The 19,432-nt window shown below is 34.0% G+C and overlaps 1 protein-coding gene across 2 annotated transcripts; it reads left to right on the top strand.

The window, feature by feature from the left end:
• Positions 1–372: 372 nt before the first annotated feature.
• Positions 373–19,202, top strand: LOC149796596 (anaphase-promoting complex subunit 15-like). Of its 2 annotated transcripts, XM_089961319.1 has the most exons (5): positions 373–503; positions 5,628–5,684; positions 8,933–9,052; positions 12,110–12,151; positions 16,507–19,202. In XM_089961319.1, the coding sequence occupies exons 1-4, from the start codon at positions 381–383 to the stop codon at positions 12,113–12,115; spliced, it is 306 nt and encodes a 101-aa protein (XP_089817445.1). In that variant the 5' UTR covers positions 373–380; the 3' UTR covers positions 12,116–12,151; positions 16,507–19,202. The 2 variants fall into 2 exon arrangements, with proteins under 2 accessions (XP_089817445.1, XP_089817444.1); XM_089961318.1 differs by lacking the exon at positions 12,110–12,151.
• Positions 19,203–19,432: the final 230 nt, after the last annotated feature.

Here is a 19,432-nt window from a genome sequence, read left to right as displayed (position 1 = left end):
AATTAGCACAATTTCATAAAATTAGCAATCATATTACCATTGAATGGAGGTGAGATTTCATTTTAATATTATAACTTTACCTTTATAAAGCGTGTATACATTTAATTTCGTGTGTGTTGTGGGTGTGCCCGCTTTCGTGCTTTGTTCATTTGCTTGCTTATTAGTTAGTTTGCACATTATTATATGTACCTTAATTTATTCAGTTAGCAAAATATTTTTTAAAGTTGCGTTTCTGTTTTACCTAATTATTAGTTATGGATAAAAAAGAAAGGTTAATGATTTTCCTAAATGTATTGTTGATAATATGATTAATAAAGAGGGATACACATATCCGGAATGGCTTGGAACCGGCGTTAAAACTTTATACTTACCAGTCCAAAATGTCCGCGCCCTTGTTTCCAAAATTGATTCCGTCTGCAACAGATCCTTTGTGGTTTACTGTTGACAAGCCTTGTGACGATGAAAATGAATTGTCAGAACTAGAGGAAGAACACCAGTCCTGGGTCTCTCTCTCTCTCTCTCTCTCTCTCTCTCTCTCTCTCTCTCTCTCTCTCCCTCCCTCTCTCTCTCTCTTTCTCCTTTCTATAACATAAGACATAGCACATGTTGGTTTTGTTTTAGTGACGCCCAAAACATAAATATCACCGTCAAGGTCTTACATGTAGGACTATCTCTCACGCACGCACACACACCGGCAAGTGACCGCTCCGGTGGCCTAATGGTTAGATCGTCCGCCTCGGATGCGGGAGGTCGTGGGTTCGATCCCCGGCCGAGTCATACCAAAGACTTACAAAAATGATACTAACAGCTGCCTCGCTTGGCGTTCAGCATTATGTGGTTAGTGTTAGGACTGGTCGGTCTGGTGTCAGGATAATGTGATGCCTCAGTGATAGACATCACTATAAAAACTGCCACATTGCAGACATCATAGCGATATGACCAAAATTTAGATAAAGCTGCATTAAAAATCAAAATCACATTACACAGTCAAGACTTATAACTTGCTCGCAGTTGTAATTAAAATGAGGCTTCCAGTGTAGTAAAAGGTCACAAGGTCGATCTGTTGACAGCCAGGCTCACATTCTTGAGTCATCAGTTTTGATGCACTTAAGCATTTACCTTCACCTTTTTAGAAATATACCCTGTTTCATATTTATGCCTTCATTTCATTTCAAACACAAGTTCTTTTAGCAAAGCTTGCATTTAAAATGTTAATGATGTATTCTTTCTTTTCTTGGCAAGATTAAATGTTGTAAAGTTTGTGCGTTATGTGATGTGTTTTCCAGCACTTCCAATATATCAGCATTTACCAAATGTACTTTTGTACATATAATTTGTGGTAAACATATATGACAGAGTTACATTAATATCACATAGAAAGCATGTTTGTCAGAAATGTCATATTAACTTAATTTGGCCTTCTTTTGTTCTTTTGGAAGAGTTTTCTATTTCAAGACAAAAATAATCAAATTTGGAAAGATCTTTATGGTATTATAAGTCACTGTATTATTTGTAGGCGATACATTTTAAACTTAATTAGCAATGTCGGCATGTAGAACATGAAGCTATTGGATTAGACAAACAAGTACTCTGCCTTTTGCTTTTTTCTGACATTACTGGTAGGGGAGACCTACATTGCTTGGCACTGTTTGTGCTAGACTTTTCAACCTTTGGCTCTCACACACTGTTGGGCTTCTCACTTCCACATATGCATGAGCAATTTAAAAATTTTCAGGTTGATAACCAATGGATACATATTTGTTCTGTTCTGACAGGAAATAATGCTAAAAAGTGTGTGTTCTAAAGGATTTAATGCCATGGGTCAAAAGAAGATGAGTTTTACTTACCATCCACATACAAAGGTCCATTGAACTAAATTTATTAATTGCTAGCGAGCTGCCATTAGTACACTAGAGTCAAAGGCTGAAAACTCCAGCATAAACAGTGCCAAGCACCATTTATCTTTACCACCAATAATCTCAGAAAAGTTTTGGCCAATGTGAGTATGTGAGAAAGCTTGCCAGTAGCTTCTCGTGGGTCGGTGGTTCTTCCCGGGGTTTTCCCAGGTTCTTCCTCCACCATTAATATTGGCCACCATGTATAGCATATCATGTGCTGAAAAATGGCGTTAAACCCCACAACAACAACAGTCTCAGAAAAAACATGGTGGAGAACTACTGTTGGTCTAGCTATCAAATGGACTGTTTTGAAACTTCAAAATTTCTTCATAGTTCATTTTAATGAAAAGCTAATCAGTAAAAAAAAGTTAATACAATTTAGTTAAATGAGAAAGAAAATTAACAAAAATAATATTGAAGTAAACTGACCATTTGCCGTCAGATAGAAAAGATTTAAATAGGTAGAAATAAACCAGAGGATGCCCATATGGAAAAGCAAAATGTTGGAAGTATGTTTTTCTGGAAAATATGTTATCAGTTAGCAAATATAGCACATGGGTTATGCAAGGTTTTGCCTACCATGCACACCTCCTGCAGGGTATATATGTCTACATGTTTTACAATTTTATTTTTACTCATATTACCATGTTGTAGTAATATTTTAAAAGGCTCTATTCCTATTTCAAACAATGCACCAAATTTGAAATGCTAAATGAGTCTAATGTTGATTATATAGTTACATTTCAGCTAAATTTCTCCAAGTTTAAAGATGACATAATAACATGAAGTCAAGATCAACATTATAAAATGAGCATCTTCATTTTAATAGCTTACAAATTTATGAAGATAGGCATTATTATTGTTTATTATATAACTGAAAAGTGTGTAGTTCATGCCATGTGGCAGTTATTTATGGGTAGGTGACTATTTTATTGATTTTGACGTAATGGACAGGTTTAGCTTTTGTCCTGGATATAACAAAGCACGTGGCATCATCATGGAATGTTTGAGACTGCTCTGGGTGAGGAAATTAATTATGAATTTACCCAGTTTGGTTGAAATGGTTCTGCTGCTTTTCAGTGGTAAACAGATAGGATGATTCTCTATACTCTTGTATATTATACTGTGTGTATAATGAAAAGAAGCCGACACAGATATCAGTCATTTATTATTCTTTATGAAAACCTGTCGGTTATATACATCTGTGGGAAATCTAATATATTTTTTACACACAAAAGAAAAACTGCAGGTAATACATGAGTGTGTGTTATTCTTTGATGTGTATTATATTCACTAATTTACAATTCCTAGATTGCAGTAAAAGAAAGCCCTGTCACTGAAGAGCAGTTATGCCACATCCACAAAGAATTTTTTAATGTAGTATATAATTCTAAACAGTGTTATAAATTCAGTTGTCTGCTGTAAGTCACATTGTTATTACATGCTCATTTGCTGACTATTAGGGAACTGATTTGCAGTCAGAGTTTTTAATAAGGATCATGATGGGAACTTACTGATTGGACAAAATAGTAAAACAGTTATTTTCATGGTTGTATCCCTGTTTCAATTAACAAAAGTAAATGCTAAGATTTTTTTCACAAAATCAATTCTCCAAATGGATGACTGTAAATAAATGTTATATCACGGCACTGTATTAAAACAAAGAAGAATCAAAACACAAGATAGGGCAATTTTATAACTAACACTGCATCTATATCTCATCATTAACATAAGAAATAAAGGTATTTTTATGAGCAAACAAAGAGAGTGCATTCTTATAATTTATGAGGACATTTAAGCAACTGTAGCATAGGAATCAGAGATACAATATAAATTATGAATTTGCATGGACATTTCATGTCATTGCTTTTTTCACACCACGTTACAAAATTTGTGTGCAAGATACGCAAATCAAAGTTATATTTTGTATATTAAAAAATGTATTTCTGCTTATTTTAATTAAATAATTTCTTTCCTTTAGCCATTTAAAAAATTGAACATTGTCATTTTACTGTCATTATCTTTGTGACTGTCAACTATAAAATAGAAACAATATGTATAATGTAGGGAAAATATTTGTTTTTTTATACAAATATTTGCAAAATATTAAATCATACTTTAAAATAAGAATGGTAGAAAATATAAATTGCTTTAAAACAGAACCATGTTATGTATATTTAATTTGCATTTTGTTTGTTATATTTTTTAATCTTTTATTTCATTATATGCTATTGTATTATAACATTGTATTTGGACTTTTGTAAACAACTAATACATCGCTAAAATATTCTTTTATGTGTATGGGTTTAATATCAGGATCATTATTAATAGAAGTACATGTAAACGTTTATTTTGGTCTGGGTCTAGGTTATTGGAATTCCCCTACAATTTATCTGGTGCACCTGACATTATCCAGGTTACATATTATAATTTTAGTAACAGACCTTCTAATAATAAGTAGCATTTTATTTTGTAAACATTAAGAACTTTCTAGAAGGTTAGTTGCCATTAGGAAATGCTTTAGTTTTTTTAGAATAACTTCCTTTGAATATCAAAAGGGAAAAGGTGATATTCGGCATATCTCAGGAATTTCCAATGACCGTGTTATAAATTGTTCCTGCTACTAACTGTAGTACATATACATTCAAGATTAACTAATATCAGAGGTTACAATAGCATGAAATTCTGTGTTTTTCACAAATTTTCTATCCAACTTGTGCATTTTTCTCTATATTGTTGCTTTATCTGCATTCAGCAAAAAAACACATGAAAAATTTATTTAGAAATTGCATTTGTAAGTAAATAAATTGCTTGTTTTGGTGTATTCCAGGTTTTGGTTTGGGCTATCAGTTCATATGTAGCTATCAAACACTTGTAATTCTTCACATCAGTGGCTGTCAACATTAGAGAAAACACACGATGAAAGTAGCATGAAGCAGTTGAAGTTTATGATTGGCTTTCTGATCACTTGTTCATTCATTCATTATGATTTAAAGTTTGTGATTTGCTTTCAGATCACTTGTGTTATCATTTCTATTTAATTTATTTCATTTTCGTCTTTTAATTTTCATTATTGGCTGATCTAGAAAAGTTAAAATGTGACTTCACATCATTAAATATTTTATTTTTGTGTCTTTAAGTATTATCCAGACAAAGCCTTATTGGAACATCACTCATTATGAGATTCCCTCGCTTATAATGCAGGTCATTTGGCTTTCAATAGAGGGACACTTTCTTGTGTGATTTTACTATAAACCACAAATTTAAACACCAAACATCTATGAGCAGAAAAACAGGACAGCTAACTCAACCCATCAGAGCTCTCTGTAAGTACTTCTAGAACATTTTGGATCTTCAAATGCTTCGTCTTGGACCCTCATTATTCTATGACTGTGAAACCTGTTGAACTTCAATAATTAACCATGGACCCTCAGTTTTATGGGGTTCTGAAACCAGATGCAGAGGGTCCAGGGCTTGCACAACAATGATCTTAAGAGAATTCTGTCTGCAGATTTAAGCATTCTCAAGAACATCTTTGCAATGGGGGGGGGGGGGAATGTTAAAGTATAACAGTTGACACCCATAGAAAGTAAACCAATTCACAATACCTTTAGATAAATTTACATGCATCACTGGCATTGTTCAAAATGTTTACATGTTCCATTTGGAAACATGACTGTATTTGACAATTAATTTCTTATAAAGGTTCTTACCATTCCTTTTTTGCAGCTTGAAAGTATTTCCAAGAAAGATTACAACATAACACCAATTGGAAAGAGTTCTGAGGTTTGTACATGAATGTGTCTGTTTAATTCCCCTTGCTATACAGTCTCAGATGGTATTAAAAATAAGCATGCTGACCATAAATTTATTTGTCCATAATTTTCAAAGAACAAAAGCAAAATATTCATAGCTTTGACCCCAAAAGGTGCTTGATTACGATGCCATTGTACAATTTGTACACAAGGACTACATAATGTTATTTTAATCAACATTTTCGTATATGATTGTAGTCAAGCAAACATTCATCATTGTTAGTTGGTGCTTTCTACAGTCTTTAAGAAACAGAATTTAAACGGGGGAATATAATTGAAGGAATGAATAACACCATCAGTGGTTATAAAACTTTGATGCTATCACAGGCTGGACTGCAAGTTTGGGCTTTATAGTAAACTTTGATGCTATCACAGGCTGGACTGCAAGTTTGGGCTTTATAAATAAACTTTGATGCTATCACAGGCTGGACTGCAAGTTTGGGCTTTATAATAAACTTTGGTGCTATCACAGGTTGGACTGCAAGTTTGGGCTTTATAATAAACTTTGATGCTATCACAGGCTGGACTGCAAGTTTGGGCTTTATAATAAACTTTGATGCTATCACAGGCTGGACTGCAAGTTTGGGCTTTATAATAAACTTTGATGCTATCACAGGCTGGACTGCAAGTTTGGGCTTTATAATAAACTTTGATGCTATCACAGGCTGGACTGCAAGTTTGGGCTTTATAATAAACTTTGATGCTATCACAGGATGGACTGCAAGTTTGGGCTTTATAATAAACTTTGATGCTATCACAGGCTGGACTGCAAGTTTGGGCTTTATAATAAACTTTGATGCTATCACAGGCTGGACTGCAAGTTTGGGCTTTATAATAAACTTTGATGCTATCACAGGCTGGACTGCAAGTTTGGGCTTTATAATAAACTTTGATGCTATCACAGGCTGGACTGCAAGTTTGGGCTTTATAATAAACTTTGATGCTATCACAGGTTGGACTGCAAGTTTGGGCTTTATAATAAACTTTGATCCTATCACAGGCTGGACTGCAAGTTTGGGCTTTATAATAAACTTTGATGCTATCACAGGCTGGACTGCAAGTTTGGGCTTTATAATAAACTTTGATGTATAATATCTTTAAGTATAATTTTTCTAGTCTTAATACTTTTATTTACGAAAATGAGATGTCAGTTACTTTTTTTGTGTATAGGTATGAATTCATATTTCTATTAATCATTTTCTCATTTTGCAAGTGGTATGAAAACATGTTCAAGCCTTGTCTTTATTTGAACAAAAAATTTGACTGTACCATCTGGTTATATTTTGTAATAAAATTTTTTTTTTGTTATTATTCAATACTTTTCATCTCAAGCAGTTATAATTATATATGCTAATATTTCGTTTTCCTTTTTCACAGTCAAAATTAATTCCAATAAGGAAGTATGTGCACACCTTTCTGTGCATGGGTGTAGCCGAAAGGATAGAAAATGTCCAGTCTTTGGTCTTCTACTTCCAGATTTTCCTGGCATTCAAAATAGGCAATAGTTTAAGTTTCTTCAGTAGGAACCATTCAAAGTGGATACTGCTACCTCAGTCTGGGAAGCAAGGCAACTGGACAGACATTGTCCTTGAGGATGTGTATCTTCACATTCCAGATTTTCCTTTTCACAGGAAATGCCTCCTGTTTTGCCTGGATCACTTTTGAGCCCAGCAGTTGAGATTAGCCTCTGCTCCAGAGCTTTTTCCAAGGTCATGGAAGTAGTTGTTACTCACCTGAAGCTGTGAATTCCCCATCCACTAGTATTTAGACAACTGGTTATTGCAATAGAGCATCATTGTCAAAAGTGACCCTCCTGCAAGATCTGTCCCACTGATGGTCCTCAGTGATCCAGCTAGCACTTGTCTGAGCGTAGAGAAGTTAGAGCTAATCTCCTTCAGGTATTTGTATTATGTGTGGGTGAACTTTCTCACAAATTCAGGGCAAGTTTATGTTCCACTGGTCAGGATAAAATAAATTAAGGCTCTTTTGATGGCTTTTCAAGCCAAGATCGTGTTGTCACCTTGCCTTTACCTATCCCTGAAAGAAACCTTGAAATCTGTAGCAGACCTTATGGTATTCGGAAGTCTGTACTTGTACCCTCTCCAGTTTCTCCTTTTGGAAAACTGAAGAGTGAACTGGGATCCACTGTCAGGTTGGATTTCTGTAGGACCAGATGTTTGTTACAACTCAAGCAGGTGGTATAGTTAGGACCGGTATTTGTCCGGAGACCCAGTGTGCATTCTCAAACTCCACTCATATCTGTACACTAATGGTTAAAATTTGGGTTGCATTGCTCACTTAGAGCCAGGAGGGGTATTTCTTCAGGATTTGTTATCCTGGGGAGAAGCTACCCATCACATAAGCAATTTGGAAATAAGGGCAGAATTCTTGGCTCTACAGAGGTGTGTAAACAGAAAAAGGAGTCATGTGACAATTTCCCATGACAACACAAAAGTAGTAGCACACCTGAAGAGACAAATAGGTACACACTCTCCTTCTCTTGCGTGGAGGTTGTGAACCTCTTTAGAGGAAATTATCTTCCTGTCTAACTCATTGGTCATCGGAGGACATTATGAGAGCCATTGTTTTGGTAGTCACTTACTACTTTCTCCTCCTTCTGCTTTTGTTCTCGGCACACAGGAGTGAAGGTGTTTTTTTCGTCACAGGCTCAATAGTTGCAGGAAAAATAAATTGCCCAAGTTGCTGCCAACTTAAGTAGTGGACGCTTCTACCATAAGGGTAGATATATCATTTTTATACCAGCTTAATTGAGGACATCTTTCTCCTGTCACATTGGTAAACTGAGTAAGGCAATAGTGACATATGCTGTTAAATTGTAGTTAAGGGGGTGGGTGTAAACTAAGTTTAATGATGTAATAATTATCAGTCAATATTGCAGGATTCCATCCTTTCACCCCCACACTCGTTGGCATCTCGCAAATATTCTGGGTCAAAGTAAAAAAGGACTGCTACTGTGTATGGGTCTACCATGCTGGAGTTAGACTGAGTGGCTGTTCTTTCTTGTTCTAGATATTCTGTACTTTCCATGTAATGGGAAGATGGCCTTTCCTATTTTGGATGAGGGTAATTCTGTCCTGCAAAATGGTAATCATGCAGTAGTGACAGGCATTTATTACACTATTACCACATTACCACACCCCTCCCAAAAATTTTCAGTAAATTTTAAATAATTGTGTAACATGTATTAATATGATTTAGCAATATGATGATGAAGATGATGAAGATGAAGATGAGGGAGATGATGATGATGATGAGAGTGATACAAATGATGATGAGTTGGATACAGACATGATTGATGACAGGGACTCTCCAGAGGAGGTGAGGAAAAACAAGTTATATGAATTTCATATATGTAAGACTGCAATGAGCGCATGACTGTACTGGTGGGTCTGGGTCTCTTTTGTTCATTTGAAATCATAAATATATTGATGAATCTGGGTCTCTTTTATGCATTTGAAATCATTACTTTACTGGTAGGTCTGGGTCTCTTTTGTGCATTTGAAATCATTACTTAACTGGTAGGTCTGGGCTTCTTTTATGCATTTGAAATCATTACTATACTGGTAGGTCTGGATCTCTTTTGTGCATTTGAAATCATTACTTTACTGGTAGGTCTGGGCTTCTTTTATGCATTTGAAATCATTACTATACTGGTAGGTCTGGGTCTCTTTTGTGCTTTTGAAATCATTACTTTACTGGTAGGTCTGGGTTTCTTTTGTGCTTTTGAAATCATAAATATATTGATGAATCTGGGTCTCTTGTGCATTTGAAATAATAAATGTATTGATGGATCTGGGTCTCTTTTGTGCCTTTGAAATCGTAACTTTACTGGTGGGTTTGGGTCTCTTTTGTGCATTTGAAATCATAAATGTATTGATAAATCTGGGTCTCTTTTGTGCATTTGAAATCATAAATATATTGATGAATCTGGGTCTCTTTTGTGCAAATGAAATCATAATTTTACCGATAGGTCTCTGTCTCTTTTGTACTTTTGAAATCATAAATGTATTGATGGATCTGGGTCTCTTTTGTGAATTTGAAATCATAAATATATTGATGAATCTGGGTCTCTTTTGTACTTTTGAAATCATAAATGTATTGATGGATCTGGGTCTCTTTTGTACTTTTGAAATCATAAATGTATTGGTGGATCTGGGTCTCTTTTGTGAATTTGAAATCATAAATATATTGATGAATCTGGGTCTCTTTTGTGAATTTGAAATCATAATTTTACTGATAGGTCTGGGTCTTTTTTGTGCTTTTGAAATCATAAATGTATTGATGGATCTGGGTCTCTTTTGTGCATTTGAAATCATAACTTTACTGGTGGGTTTGGGTCTCTTTTGTACTTTTGAAATCATAAATGTATTGATGGATCTGGGTCTCTTTTGTGAATTTGAAATCGTAAATATATTGATGAATCTGGGTCTCTTTTGTGCATTTGAAATCATAATTTTACTGATAGGTCTGGGTCTTTTTTGTGCTTTTGAAATCATAAATGTATTGATGGATCTGGGTCTCTTTTGTGAATTTGAAATCATAAATATATTGATCAATCTGGGTCTCTTTTGTGCATTTGAAATCATAATTTTACTGATATGTCTGGGTCTTTTTTGTGCTTTTGAAATCATAAATGTATTGATGGATCTGGGTCTCTTTTGTGCATTTGAAATCATAACTTTACTGGTGGGTTTGGGTCTCTTTTGTGCATTTGAAATCATAAATGTATTGATGAATCTCGGTCTCTTTTGTGCATTTGAAATAAAATGTATTTGGTGAGTCTGGTTCTGTGTTGTGTGTCTAAAATCATACATTAAATTAACTGTTGGGTCTGGATCTATTATTTACATTTTAAATCACAAATGTAATGAACAAAACCAACTCCGATTTGCAAACACATTATGTAACTGGAGATCAGAGTTGACATATTTCACATATGACCATGTTAAGTTTCAGTAAATAAAGTTATCAAATGTCACTGTCTGAAATTTGACAACACATTGATATCTATTGGTCTGCTTTTGTACTCATTTCTTTCTGAGACACAAAGAAATCTGTTTATGTTGAAGGATTTCAATTTGCGTATGTATTAGGTGTGTTTAACTATAAACAGTATGGACTTGTTTTGGATCTCATGCATAATGCAGTTGTAGATAGGTTCTAGCTGTTTGTCAAATATATAGTTGTAGATTGGGTTCATAGCTGTGTGTTACAACACAGCTGTAGATCAGGTTTGTATTTATAGGTTACTGCATTTGTACGGGAAAATATGAACAAGTCTTTTTGGATAGATATACTGCATGATCTTGGGAGTGCAGTATATCCATCCAACAAAATGAGTTCATATTTTCCCATACAAATGCAGTAATCTTTTTATTATATGCTCATTTTCTTATTCTACTTAAGACTTAATTATATAAACAAAAATACACTACAAGAAGCAGTGTAACTGAATTTATGCTGTAGTCCAAACTAAATACACAAGCACAGATTAATCAGCACACAACAACGTTAATGCACACATAACTCTGCCCAGCTAAATTTGAATTTAGTCACGTGCTCAACATCACATTTTGTTTAAAAATTGTCATTTTGGTCTACTTAAAAATGTAAATTTAGAGTTATACTGTGTGTGTGTGTGATCAGGATTTTTAACATAACTTTAACAATTTTTCGGTCATATTACTACAATGTCTGCAGTAGGGCAGTTTATAGTGACGTCTAGCACTGGGGCATCATGCCACAGACATGTAGCATGATGTCCCACCCAGTCACATTATCCTTACACGAGGCCAACCATTCCTAACACTAACCTCTTAATGCTGAGCACCTAGCAAGGCAGCTGTTAGTACCAGTTTTGTAAGTCTTTGGTATGACTCAGCAGGGCTTTGAACCCACGACCTCCCGCTTCTGAGGCAGACGCTCTAACCACTAGGCCATCAGAGCAGTCTAGAGTGATGTTGTAAATGAATCGGCATTGCAACAACTTTACCATTGGTCTGGAATGAATAGATTTTGGTAATTTTGTTAATTCTACTAAATTTCATGATTATGGGTTGGATTTATCTGTATCAATTCTGCATTAAGTAATTAAGTAACATCTGATTTGTACAGTGAGGGAGCAGTGTCTGGACTCATCTGCATGTGTGTTTCTGTTCTGTCATTGAATGTTTTGGGTCTTAATGTGGGAAAATATGAACTCTTTCAATTGTAATTATCAAAAAGACACCATGGAATATAATGTTTACTTCATTTTGAGTGCAGTAAGGAGGATGTTATTGCACTTGGAATGTAGTCAAAATTACAGTACAATTTCAAAATGTGTAATAAAGCTTTAGAATCCATGACATAGCTCATTGTAATTCGGAGTTTCAGAACTAAGAAAGTACATTTTGAGGAAATTTAGGATGTAAAACTGTAAGTATATTTTTTGGCATTCTTATTACCAGCAAAAGAAGACATGTTTATGCCTTGTCACTTGCATGTTATTTGTAGGCACCCAGCAATTTTATGACTTGACTGGCATCTGTCGCTAGCCTAAATCCGAAACGTTGTATGAAAAAAGTTAACACAGAATGTGGCAATCCAAGAAACAGCTGCTTTAGTTCATTCAGAAACAATGATAATCAACCAAAATGTAAAGTGTCTACTACATGAGTGTACATGATTTGTTTATAAATTAGTTCCTAATACACTATAATACTATGGGGCACATATGCCTTGCACATGCATGCAATATGAAGGTGTTCAATATCATAAAATATTGCACGATTCTGACAATGTAAAGTTAATGGAGACAAAAATGAGAATATAATAATTTTTTGTGAAAACACAGCTGTGGATCAGGTTCATAGCTGTTTGTTACAGTACAGCTGTAGACCAGGTTCATAGATGTTTGTTACAGTACAGCTGTAGATCAGATTCATAGCTGCTTGTTACAATACAGCTGTAGATCAGGTTCATAGCTGTTTGTTGCAATACAGCTGTAGATCAGGTTTATAGCTTTTTGTTACAGTACAGCTGTAGATCAAATTCATAGCTGTTTATTACAGTGATCCTTTTAAAGCATTGCCATGTAACACTGTCCCTCATAAAGCAGATGTGTCATGGATCCCATTACACTGGCTGGATTATGCAAACAGAATTTTCAATAAATGTCCTTGTTCAAGAATTCTGTATGAACAAAAATAATATTTCCAGAGAAACTAATTAATCTTTGAGAGTCCAAATAATTTGGAGAAAAATTAACTAATAACTCAAAAACTCGAAAGTTCATTTCTGATCACAACAGAAGAAAACAAGTTGACATCTAGTATTTAAAAGCTCTGGACTCAGATCTCTCTCTCTAAACATCACTTTTAATAGTAAGAATTTTGCAATTTCAGAAATGCCTAATTGCGAAATATATTGCAAAATGGAGAATGACTTGATCATGTTTACATGTAAAAGTCACATATGTCCTTGATAGGAACCAGTCATTTTACTCTTTGAAGAAGTTGTTTGCTTGACCCTCAATCAAGGCCGGAAACTAAGCCAAAAATAGAAACAAATGTTTCTATTATTAGGTATCTAAGTTAAATTTCAGGTCAAACTGAATTTTCTGGAAAATATCAATTCCTGGAAAATTATATTATATCGACATGTAAAGAATATAAAAAGACTCCAAAACCCAAAACATTTAAATCGAATCAAACACAACTTAAATGAAATATAAATTAAATCAAATATATGTAACAATTGATACAGCGTACATACTATATATATATATATATATATATATATATATATATATATATATATATATATATATATATATATATATATATATATATATATCATTGTTATTACATCATCATTATTATTATTATTATTATTATTATTATTATTATTACATTATCAATATTGTTTTATGTGCACTATCTACAGAATCATACAATTAGCATAATTAATCTCTCCCAAATTTATGTTCACACAAGAATATCTTGCTCACTTTAATCCATCCTATAATTCAATCACCACTGACTTAATATAGTCTCTGATCTGAGTTTTGTTTTGTGAACCTTGTCATAACAGTAATTTCAATACGGATAGTTTACATATGGTTGTACAACACAGAACTGACTCTTTGGTAATCAGCCTGCTTTTATAACTTCCGCTACAAAACAGAGTACTTGTGCACCTTGCAGAGATCAAAAGACAGCTTATGTGAGGAACCTGTGTTGAATAGGAAATCAAATGAAATTATATACGGCTATTTTTTATGACCCATAAACCAAAACTTGGCCTGTTTTTACAGACAAGTTTTTATATTGAGTGACCCCTGACCCCAATAAATTGGAATGTAGCATATCTCTCTTCTCAGAGATGTTCGTTTTTCTTCAGAGTCAGTTTTAAATCACTGGCAAATAGATGAAGATATATATACTATACCTGTAACACTGGCACAAAAGGATACTTCCGCTTTAGCTGCAGTAATACAACTACTTTTCCCACCATCCAGAAACAAATTGCTTTGACTCTCTACCTTGTCATAGCTACCAAGTGTCCCATTTTCCCCATATTTGTCCTGTATTTTGGACCTGAATGCTGGTGTACAATTTTGTGCTAAAAATGATTCTTTTTATATTCAGAATTTCCTTGCATTTTTTTTAGAATGGGAGCCCAGTTCCATTCTTAGAGTAAATAGAGTTCTAAAATATGATTGATTCATTTGAAATCGAGGCTACCAAGCCAGTCTTTAACCACTGTATTGGACTGCACAAAGAATTTGCTACTGTCACTGTGCAACATGTGCATCTTTGACATTAAATAATTAACTAAGTTATTGTCATACTTTACTAATGATTGTAGATGTTGTAAATAGTTACGTACACATTAAAGTTTTAAAAATCAGTATTTGTTCTTGAAAATCAATATTGTTGTCATCAGCAGTCATTATTTTTGTACTCAGGTTATCAGCTGTGCCTAAGTGATAAAAACTGTCTCACTTTTGATTTCAAATTTTGACATGGTTGAGTTACACTGTCAGAGTGTTGTTGTTGTAGTTGTTGTAGGGTTTAACGCCATTTTTCAACACACGATAGGCTATACATGGCGGCCAGTATTAATGGTGGAGGAAGAACACGGGAAAACCCCGGAAAGAACCACCGACCCACAAGAAGCTACTGGCAAGCTTTCTCACATACCCACATTAGCCGAATCCGAGACTCGAACCCACGCAGACAGAGGTGAGATGGCAGTGATCCGTAACGGAGAACGCTTTAGACCACTCGGCCACTCGAGGCCCCCCAGTCAGAGTGACAAGTATGCTTAGTACAAGTGTGACAAGCATGCTTAGTACAAGTGACAAGTATGCTTAGTACAAGTGTGACAAGCATGCTTAGTACAAGTGACAAGTATGCTTAGTACAAGTGTGACAAGTATGCTTAGTACAAGTGTGATAAGAATGTTTGCACTTTGATTCGCACATTATTACTTGAACTTTACCAGCAGTTTACAACCTTAGGTCACAACCCAGATTAGGGTCATGATGGGTCCTCAGTAGGGTCATGAAGGTCATCAGATGAATTTTTTTTCCTATTTAAATCATATCATAAGCCTGAGAATTCTTTTAGGGATCAATTTAGGGTTGCAGCAAAACAAAAAGGTTGGGAACCACTGATCCTGTTAATACCTTCCTCAAGAAACAAAAATTTTGTTTGCATGGACTGAGATAGGTGCCAGTGACCGCTTAAGAAGAGAAACTGTTGGTCAGGGAACACCTGGCCACAGAAGGAAATTTGTTGAGGGGAAATTTGAATATATATATATATATATATATATATATATATTGAATTATGTCCCCTGTTTACAATTAGTTAAGAATATTTTTATATTATTCTACTTTGCAGATTAACTTAATTAGTGAAAGTATAAACTAATATCATAAAAATAAGTTTACTAATTCTTTTAAAATGAAAGTGCATTTTTAAACTAATTCTCAAAACATTATGATTAATTATTTATAAAATACTTGATAGTAAGTACTATGCACACCATAATTTTGTATTATATAAATTGAGTTTTGATGTAATATTGAACATTCGTAAATAATATATCAATATATAATATATTGTGATTTTTATCTTTAATTTATTTTATTTTTATTTTTTATATTTTTTAATCAATTTTTTCAAATTTATTTATTTGCTAATTTTTTTTATATCTTTTAAAAAATGTGCATTATACATAATAAAAATATTAATGAAACTTTATCTCTATTTAGTCATACATTTTAGAGATAGTTATCAATAGAGGTATATGTATCTGTAAGATCCAGTTTTATGTATTAAAATATCATTAATCTGTGCTGTATATGCATATCTCCATGTCAGTTATTTGTTAAAGTATAAGACAATTACGTTAAAAATGTAAGCTATGATGTCATCTTGTTTATGTCATATTGTTTATTTAATTGATCACTTAGAAACAGAATATTAATGACATAAGCAATGATATTGAATTCAGTCTGATGAAGCATTAAAGCGACACCAGTCACACATTCTATGTGTTGGTGTTGTTATATATATATATATATATATATATATATATATATATATATATATATATAACCTATGCAGACGAATCAGGTGTATGTAAATCAGTGTACCTTACTATTAAGATTCTCATATTCTTGGTATTGTCTTTCTGTTTTATAATGGGGGTGGATGGGTAGGCAACACAGATAAATCCTAATGATGTCATTTTTCATTATGTGCTTATCTGTATTTCAGGTGGATATGGATGCTGGTGGACTGGCAGTCACATGACAGAAGTTTATGCTCCTAATTATTCAGGAATGTTGATGGCTGTCAGTTCATTTTTTGTAATTGGTTAAGACCACTTGTTCTTAACATGGCTTGAACTGTCCATAAGACTGACCACAAGTTAAAGGAGACTTTAAATTTATAGTTATGAATATAGATGCTGGTGGTCTGACAGTCACACAACATGTCACATGGCAGGTCATGTGATACAAGTTTCTGCATTTAATTATTGCTGCATATTAATACCTGTCTGACCTTTATTGCTTTATTTCAAAGCAGTTAGAGTAAAAATAGTTAAATGATAATATATCTTGCTGTATGCTGAAAGACAGGGTTTTATTTGTGACAGATGGTGTGGTAGATTGTGATTTCAACATACATATGACAGGAATAATAGCTCAGGAAAGATCAAGAGATTTCTAAGATTTGGTCAGGAATTTTGATATTGAAAGTTGGAGGTTTCTCATTGATCCAGTTTTTGGTGTGCAAATTTGCAAAAGATACTCTTGAACAAATTTCATTTTTTGTGTATTAAACTATGTACATTATGTCATCAAATCAGTCCTTTCACAGTAACTTGTAGCTATTCATATTTTACCCACATGCAACACAAGCATCTTAGCATTTCTTAGATCATTGCTGGATTATGTTGGTGGCAGTCATCATCAGTGTTGTTCCAAACAATTAGCAAATGATGCACTGTTACTGGATCCTAACTTATTCTGAAGTCAGCCAGAAGTTTTTCCAGAATTCAGAATGTCCTTTCATTGTCTGGACTGGAATGTGACAAATTTAATACAATTCTGCTGAGACCACTGACATGTTTAAATTGTTTCCTGTAGATTCTGATTGCTGACTGCCGGTCAGAACTGCTCAAGATTGGTACGGTCTGGGTCCAATGTTATTTTAATGTCAGTAACATTCTCCACATGAAGCTTCAACACATGCATAACACCGTTTGTAACTTAAAGGCTAATTTACAGTGATACCTTTGTTGTCATACAATAACAGCATTTAAATCCAAAAAACAGTATCACTTGCTAGTATTATACCTTATATTGCAGTTAGTTACATGTACTTTAATCTGGTTTATATTTATAGGTTACCGCAGTTGTATGGGAAAATATGAACGAGTTTTTCAGATGGAAATGCTGCAGAACCTTAGGAGTGCATTATATCCATCCGACAAAACGAGTTCATATTTTCCCATACAAATGCAGTAACCTTTTATTATTTGCTTATTTTCTTATTCTACCTGAGGCTTAATTGTATAAACAAAAATACACTACAAGAAACAATGTAACTGAATGTATGCCATATTCCAAACTAAATACACAAGCACAGATTCATCATTACACAACAACATTATTAATGTACACATAAGTCCGCCCAGATAAATTTGAATTTAGTTGTGCACTAGACATAACTTTCGAAAGAAAATGGCATTTTGGTCTACTTGAAATTTGGAGTCATATTGTGAATAAATGCGCATTGCAACAACTTCTCCATTTGATCTGGAATGAATAGATTTCTGTATTTTTTTTTTTGTTTCTATGAAATTTTGTGATTTTGGACTGGTTTTATCTATACCGATTCTGCATGAAGTACATCGGATTTCAGTTTTGATGGAGCAGCGTGCTGACATCTGCTAGTGTGTTTCTGTTCAGCCATTAAATGTTAAAATCATAATGTGGGGAAAATATGAAGTCTTTCAATCGCAATTATCAAAAAGACGCTATGGAATATAATGTTTATTTAATTTTGAATGCGTTAAGGAGGATATAATTGCACTTGGAATATAGTCAGAGTTACAATACAATTTTGAAATGTGTAATCAAGCTTGAGAACCCATGACATGGCTCATGTAATTCGTATTTGCTGAAGAAAATACATTTTGAGGAAATTCAGGATGTAAAACAATAAGTATATTTTTTGTCATTCTTAATACCAGCAAAGAAGACAGTTTATACCTTGTCACTTGCATGTTATTTGTAGGAATGCCTGCCTAAATCCGAAACATTGTATCAGAAAAGTTAACACAGAATGTAGCAAAGCAGCTGCTGTGTGGCAGTCCACGAAACATCTGCTTTAGTTCATTCAGAACAAATTTAATCAACAGAAACATAAAGCACCTACTACGCGAGTATACATAATTTGTTTACGAAGTAGTTTTCATATCGCAATTGCTGCACATTTCTGATATCAGGTTCAGTCGCTTGCTTCGTTAAAAGGTTGGTTTTTTTAGTCTGTGAATTCATCCACATTGTCAACTTTGGCATCTCTACTTTCAAATGACTCAAACATTTGGTTTACTTCGTCCACAGACAAATAAATTAAATCAAAAGTGCTGGCATCTGCGCCCATTGTTTATTTGCAAATAGAAATTAGTTCCTTTATTCATGTGGGTTCAGTATGAATTGAACATGAGTTCAATGTCGTAATATACTGCACAATTCTGACAATGTAAAGTTAACGGAGAAAAAAATGAGCATATAATAATCATGTTTACAAATGACTTCATCAAGATCAATGGTGTTCATATAAGCTTTTGTGATGTGGTCTTTCATAGTAGTCTTGGATGCATACCTTGCCTAAAAATCATTTTTATGTTCTGCAGGTGGTTGCTCACAACAGTAAGTTTATATAATAAATTATTTCTGTTATTCATCGAGTTACTGTTATTATTATTACATTTATTATGGTGTTCCTGATGTCAATCACTTTAAGTCAAAACATGGCCAACCACTCCAGTGGCCTAGTGGTTAGAGCGTCTGCCTCGGAAGCGGAAAGTCGTGGGTTCGATCCCCCGCCCGAGTCATACGAAAGACTTAACAAAATTGGTAATAACAGCTGCCTCGCTTGGTGCTCAGCATTAGGAGGTTAGTGTTAGGAC

The sequence above is a fragment of the Sinohyriopsis cumingii genome, chromosome 6, assembly GCF_028554795.1.
Source record: "Sinohyriopsis cumingii isolate HCF-2022 chromosome 6, ASM2855479v2, whole genome shotgun sequence".
Classification (NCBI taxonomy): Eukaryota; Metazoa; Mollusca; class Bivalvia; order Unionida; family Unionidae; genus Sinohyriopsis; species Sinohyriopsis cumingii.
This window is presented reverse-complemented; position numbering and strand designations above follow the sequence as displayed.

Coding starts and splice junctions, on each gene's coding strand:
- LOC149796596 (XM_089961318.1), top strand. CDS start 381: ATGTCCGCGCCCTTGTTTCCAAAATTGATTCCGTCTGCAACAGATCCT. Junction 5,685..8,932: donor CAATTGGAAAGAGTTCTGAG/GTTTGTACATGA, acceptor AATATGATTTAG/CAATATGATGATGAAGATGA. Junction 9,053..16,506: donor ACAGGGACTCTCCAGAGGAG/GTGAGGAAAAAC, acceptor TCTGTATTTCAG/GTGGATATGGATGCTGGTGG.